This window comes from Trachymyrmex septentrionalis, unplaced genomic scaffold, assembly GCF_001594115.1.
Source record: "Trachymyrmex septentrionalis isolate Tsep2-gDNA-1 unplaced genomic scaffold, Tsep1.0 scaffold24, whole genome shotgun sequence".
NCBI lineage: Eukaryota > Metazoa > Arthropoda > Insecta > Hymenoptera > Formicidae > Trachymyrmex > Trachymyrmex septentrionalis.
Genome location: NW_017305397.1, coordinates 2,343,004 through 2,348,142, shown reverse-complemented (window position 1 = coordinate 2,348,142; position 5,139 = coordinate 2,343,004). Strand labels below are relative to the sequence as shown.

Here is a 5,139-nt window from a genome sequence, read left to right as displayed (position 1 = left end):
TATATATATATATATGTATATATATAGAATTAATATATAAAATGATTACATATAAAATAAATGCAAATAAAAGTTTTTTTTTTCATAATACTAAAAGACAATAATACCTGAGAGAAGTTCGGAACACTTGCAGTCTTACGCATCAGTGGTTGTCCCTGTGCTTGCAACAATTCTTTTATAGCGACACTTTGTCGTAATCGGTCTAATGTTAATATACTTTCAACCGCGGATACACCACGAGTATATTTTTCTATATAAATAATAGGAAAAATTAATACGATGATACTTTTTAAAAAGCACTTCCAAGCTAATATTAATCTAATTTTGTAACCTACCTATGTAAGTTTCTCCGTCACATAAACTATTATCTTCTCCGCTAGCAGCAATCTGTGCCAAACTCTCACGATCTTCCAGCTCTTCGCTTGCCTTTGGTATGTTTGAGACTACCTCGTAAGTGACACCAGTTTGCGCCAAGCAATCATTACGAACAATTCTCTTGAAGATTCTATCTGTAATGCTTTGCCTTTTGTATATGTTTAAAGCTAATCTTTTACGCAGCACAAGATCCATTGGTGCTGGATGCGACAGGCGAACAGTAGTTTTCAAGATTAAAAACACTCTTTCATTCGCTAAAAACATGCGGCATGTTAGTAACAAATCACTAATTTCTTGGAAAAACGTAAAGGATAATTACCGGTATCAGTTACTCTATTGAGATGTACGTTGTCGTGTATACTAGAATCCCAAGCGGCAATGGCACATACATCTTTTTCTAAATGTCGAATAATAGGTAGATTATAGAATTTGTTACCATGTTCTTTAGGTAGGATTGAATTTAATCCTGTCACTGATACTTCCTCTCCCGACTGATGCGTTGAGAGATCATCGGCTATATAATATTTAGTCAAAGTAAATGCATTAATAAACAGAACATGGACATTGATAACATAGATATTAAAATATTTTTTTTACAATACCATTGAGATCAAGAAATAATACAGGAATGTGTGGCTCCATCCCTGCAGGAGGAATCCAGTCGGCAGGAGCACCGGGAATACCTGAACCCGCCGCGGGAACCAGAACAGCGTTTCGTTCCTCTGTGAGACTGACCCATTGATCCACAAGACTTTGTTCTCGCTCCATATCTTGTTCCGTTTTATCTGTAAACATAAGAAATTAATGTACAAAGAAGACAAAGTGACCAATTAATAGACTGTACATATATAGAATGTTAATTAAAATTTTCGTCGCTGAGAAATAATTTCGTTACCTTGCTTATTGATAAGTTTCTGAATTTGTTGATCAAGATATTGTCGTCTTCTCATTAGAGCATCGCTCCACTTGTCTCTCAATATACTCAAGTCCTCGTCTTGATAACTATCTAATGGAATTTGCAATCGGTTTCGCACTGAAACACTCCCAACGGCTATGTTTAATATCGATTGACAGATGATCGGTAAGGTTCCGGAATTTTGTACTGGTTTCACTCGAACTTGTATTCGACGTTGTTGGCCTTGTCGAAGTTGATAAATACCACCTATAAAAAGAAACGAAAAGACGTACAATTATTTAAAAATAAATAATAACTAAAAAATGTTTTTCAAAGAATAAGTACCTATATTAAAATCTAATTAATAATTTTCGATTGTAGCGAGTTGCGTCAATCTGAGTTGGATTAATGATGTTGTATGCTCTACTATTGGCAGAACATATAACATCATATAGTACACTATCATATACAGCACTTATAGTAGAGCACCTATAGTAGAGCATTAATCTAATCCAGATCGGTGCAAACTCGCTACAGTCGAAAACTCTCTATAAATAAGAGAATTTCTATATTCGGATTCAAAAATCAAATATAAATAAACAAATTGAATTTGATCCAAATTCGTATTATATTATATTACAATTGTTCTTCTCACCTGTACATGTGTCTTGTTTTACTGCAACTTCAACGGGTGAGTATTCTCCCTGTTCGTTTAGTTCTTGTATCTCTACCCATAATTCAATTTTTCGCGTTAATTCAGACCATCGGTCTGCGAGCGATCTAGCTTTCGCTAATTGTTGCTGTTCCACTTCCCATCCAGGTTTACTACGTGAAAAACCTGCGCTGCGATGACCCCATACTTCTATACTCAACGCTCCTTCTACAAGAAAATACGATAAATAAGCGTAAATAATATAATAATACAAGAACTGTGTTCTATTATTATTTATTAAAAAATAATGCACAGATAAAAGCACAATAAATTCTTACCAGCGGCATGTTCCATAAACTCTTCCGTAATGGGTACAGTAAAATCTTTTGTATCATCAAACTTAAATGTCAAGGAATCCCTTTGACCAGTGATGCAATTCGAGTTCGGCAGCTCCGCGTTTATCATAGGCGGAACCACTATCGGTTCTGGATGATTCCAAAACATGTATTGACAAAACACAAAATGACTTAACGAGAGTGGTAATCCAGTGGCCTGCTTTATCGTCACACGACAGGTAATATGGCTAGATCCTCCGGAATAATCCTCCGCTTCGGAGGACGTCGAATCCGAGGAAGACTCCGAAGCAGCCTCGCAAATCCGATCTTGAGGAAATTGCCCAGATATACGACTTATTTCGACCTGTAATCGACCAGCAACTTCTCCTTGCTGACTAATAATCGGAGTATGATAATCTAATCGTACGTCGTGGAATAATACTTCTAAGAAAATATTTGCAACTCCGATAAGATTGTGGTTTTCTTGGGATTCATAAAATGGGTCTTGTGTTTTTCCTGGTACTTCATCCTGTAAGAAAATAATTTCGTACACAATGTTAAAGTAATACATAGACATTTTAAAGGTAAAAAGTATATACCTTAATCACAGGTAATCGTTGACAATTGTGAGGATCTTTTCTTTCCTCATACATGTCTCGCATATCAACTAATTTATTTTCTAGCTTTTCCATGGACCAAACTTGACTTCCCATATTTGTCCTCTTCACTAAAATTGCAGGCTCACTGACAAACGCGCCCCGCTGAAAGAATACACTCTACATATCGAAGAGTGCGAAAAAATAAACAAAAAATATATAAATTAACAAAACATAAAAAAACAAAATGTAAAATATAAAAGAAAAATAAAGTTAGGAAAAAAATTCATATAAAAATATAATGTATAATTATAATATTAGAAATATAGTAAGTGAAAACTTATAAATTATTATGAATAATAGTAAGACTTATAAATAAAAAACTTATATGTATAAGTGACTAATTATATGATTATTAATTATTATAATAAATCAAATAAATTTGTAAACTGATAAGTTTAAAATTTTACATAAAGCACAATAAAGACACAATATAAAAACGTTATAAAGCAATCTCTTGTTGCTTTACCTTCCTATTCGGACTTAGATTATTCGGAGGAATCTGTAGGGTGACGCTAAATTTCGTCTGTTTGCCCATCTCTTCCGCTAGAACATTAGCTTCTTGTACCAATGCATTAGCCTTTAGGATATCTGTCTTCAATTGGCCCAAACTGCGCTTGAACATTTCGTCTCGTTCCTGAGCCCACTTTTCAACGCGCATTTGCGTCGTTGGTGTGCAAGCCGGGAGTTTTCCACTTTGACTACCTCTTAGAGGATCGTACGGTACATAAGGCGAATACGGCGTAGACGGAGATAGTATATTGCGTAATTGTTGAAACTGTCGTTCATACTCCTGCCTCTGCTTCTCGAGCGCAACCTTTGGAACATGCGCGTAATAAGTAAATACAACATGAAAATGTTATTATGATACTTAAAACAACATATACCTGCTTATCTTCTTCGTGTTGCTTCTCTAGTCTCGCTATAGCTCTTTGAATCGGATCATTAGACAGTTCGTTAAGCATAAGCTCTTCTCTGGCAAAATTGTAGTCGATGTTTTGAGCGGGAGTTTGCGGTTCGCTATTGATTGCTGTAGACAGAAGAATGATACAGACAATATAATGTGCGTTACTCCCAATTATTTCGTAAAATATGTCATTACATTACAAGCTTTATCTTGAAATAAATATATTAAATCGAATTGCGCGCACCTGTAGCACTTCTTGGACAGTTAACTCTGAAGAAATGATGATTTCCCCAAACGATTCTATCGCCATGTTGTAGCAGAGTTTTGTTTACAACTTGTGTACCGTTGACGAAACATCGAGCACCATTTAATGGTATCATATACAGGCCTGATTCTTCTATCGTGATAACACAATGTTCTGGTAAAATACCCAAACCGTGCAATTGAATATCTTGTTCCCTTTTGGCTGAACGTCCGCCTACGAGTGTCCTTTCCTGAAACACAGAGATATGCGATACAAAGATAAGTGATGCAAATGGAGAAATTTAGTCACCAAGCAACATGTATAATGACACGTACATACCTTGAGATAATAAACCAATAACTCGTTCAAACTTGGATCATCATTCAAATTAACCAGGTAGTATTTGCTCTTTTCTACTTGAATACCAGACGCTTGTACGCTTATTCCCATCTTTTCTAAAGCCTGCTGCCTCTCGTGTTGCAGCCTCTCGGTTTTCACAAGCTTTTCTTCCCACGTCTGTGACATTTCCTTCATCAATCGTTCCGATTCTGACAGTTTTTCTGTAATGTCTGTACGTTGTTGGCCAACAATCGATCCCTGATTGAAAAAATCAAATTGTAGTGTTTACGCGCGATTATTTTGACACAAGTAGGTATATTATTATAAATAAATAAAATAAAATAAGAAAGGTTCTCTTACTGTGGCATGTAACAACATTTCCTTTAAGGTTTCAACTTCTTGTCTGAGTTCGCGAATAATTCTAGCATTTGGATCTTCATTAACTACAGCATGATTGACTATCCTCTTCGCTCTATCAGCATATCGAAGAGTTGATAGCGTTTCCTCGTAATTGTCGGCAGCCGGTGATATTGTGGCTACCATGACAGTTTTACTATTGCCGCCAAGATTATCCTAAAAATGTTGACGAATATTAGTATGAAAGTATATCTTAAAGTACAGTGTCAAATGAGAAAGTTAATATACTTTCAAGAGCCACGTAAGGACAGAATCTCTATAGGGTACGAAATTGTCCTTCTTCTTGTTGCTGCCGGAATTTTGATCCGCCAACTTTGAA

The 5,139-nt window shown here is 35.6% G+C and overlaps 1 protein-coding gene across 1 annotated transcript in view; it reads right to left on the bottom strand.

Annotated features, from left to right (window-relative positions):
• The window catches only part of LOC108748600 (kinesin-like protein KIF13B), a 33,776-nt gene that overhangs the window by 9,279 nt on the left and 19,358 nt on the right, over positions 1–5,139 (bottom strand). The window contains exons 5-18 of the mRNA XM_018486839.1: positions 5,049–5,132; positions 4,764–4,976; positions 4,404–4,661; positions 4,065–4,314; positions 3,801–3,943; positions 3,383–3,730; positions 2,857–3,033; positions 2,261–2,786; positions 1,926–2,150; positions 1,271–1,537; positions 978–1,160; positions 695–889; positions 336–629; positions 108–250 (exon numbers count right to left, since the gene is read on the bottom strand). Of these exons, the coding sequence (XP_018342341.1) occupies positions 108–250; positions 336–629; positions 695–889; positions 978–1,160; positions 1,271–1,537; positions 1,926–2,150; positions 2,261–2,786; positions 2,857–3,033; positions 3,383–3,730; positions 3,801–3,943; positions 4,065–4,314; positions 4,404–4,661; positions 4,764–4,976; positions 5,049–5,132 (3,306 nt within the window). The remainder of the gene's footprint in view (positions 1–107; positions 251–335; positions 630–694; positions 890–977; positions 1,161–1,270; positions 1,538–1,925; positions 2,151–2,260; positions 2,787–2,856; positions 3,034–3,382; positions 3,731–3,800; positions 3,944–4,064; positions 4,315–4,403; positions 4,662–4,763; positions 4,977–5,048; positions 5,133–5,139) is intronic.